The sequence below is a fragment of the Penaeus monodon genome, chromosome 15, assembly GCF_015228065.2.
Source record: "Penaeus monodon isolate SGIC_2016 chromosome 15, NSTDA_Pmon_1, whole genome shotgun sequence".
Lineage (NCBI taxonomy): Eukaryota > Metazoa > Arthropoda > Malacostraca > Decapoda > Penaeidae > Penaeus > Penaeus monodon.
Genome location: NC_051400.1, coordinates 46,589,734 through 46,590,772, shown reverse-complemented (window position 1 = coordinate 46,590,772; position 1,039 = coordinate 46,589,734). Strand labels below are relative to the sequence as shown.

Below are 1,039 nucleotides of genomic sequence, written 5' to 3'. Positions count from 1 at the left end.
TATATATATTGGACAGACCTGAATAAGTACCTAATTGTTACAAAGTCAGGGTGTACGAGGACAGACTCACCTGGGCTAAAGATGTCAGCTAGTGCGAGGACCTCCCTGCACAGGTCCTCCTTCCGCTGTAACAAGTCCTTGGAGAGAGCCTGGATATTGCTATTACTCTCCTCGCCGGATCGGCCGTACATCTGGGCCAAAGCCAGTTTTACGTCGCTTCGGTAATAGTGGTTCACTGACAACTTCTTTGATGTCTCCTTCAGGAAATTTTCGGATGCCTGAAGCGAACCCTCTTTTAGAGCTATCAGCTTCTCCCCCGTCCACTTCAAGTAGTCTTCTACTTCATCTATATTGAGTGTTTCTTCGCATGCATTACAGACCCAGGCATCAGGGCTAAGAGGACTCGGGGATGGCAAAATAGACCCTGAGGAACATTTTGTGCATCGAAGGCTGCTCAGGTCCGTGCCCAGTTCTGTCGGGTCCAGACACCTATTACAAACACACTTGAAATATTTTGTTGTCCTGAGGTGTAGCTGGCGGTTAGCTGTCCCCCACATCGGGTCGGTGTAAGAAGTCTGTATGTGCTCTCCTTTACTGATCTTCGTCGCCGCTCTTACAATGATATTCAGCTGTGTGTCAAAAGTCCTGGTAGTGTTCGGGATGCAGGAGTGCTCCAGGAGACACGCCTTGCCATAGAGTCCAATAATACTCGGCCCTGGGATCTCGAAGCCATTGACATCTATGATGCCACACACTGTATGGATTTCCTCGTCCGTGAAGGAAAGCACTCGGAGATATTGTCTCATGAAGTTCACCACATTAGCTTGATTGACCTCGTGAACATCTGTGTTGACGCGCTGCTCGAGATGAGATTCCATTTGCATGAGAGTTGCCCACTTATCCGGCGCCTTCTCCTTCAGCCACAGACATCTGAGCGGCGTAATGCATTCGTACATCTGGTTCACCTCCATAAACTTCTGAACCTGGACTTTGACGGGTCTAGTGTCACGAGAAAGGGAGATTCGTGTACTGTGATGCG

At 49.1% G+C, this 1,039-nt stretch overlaps 1 protein-coding gene across 1 annotated transcript in view; it reads right to left on the bottom strand.

Moving 5' to 3' along the window:
* LOC119582052 (SET domain-containing protein SmydA-8-like) overlaps positions 1-1,039 on the bottom strand; it is a gene marked incomplete in the record, with an annotated part of 9,660 nt that overhangs the window by 3,937 nt on the left and 4,684 nt on the right. Inside the window, 1 exon segment of the mRNA XM_037930294.1 lies at positions 71-999. Coding sequence (XP_037786222.1) covers positions 71-999 — 929 coding nt within the window.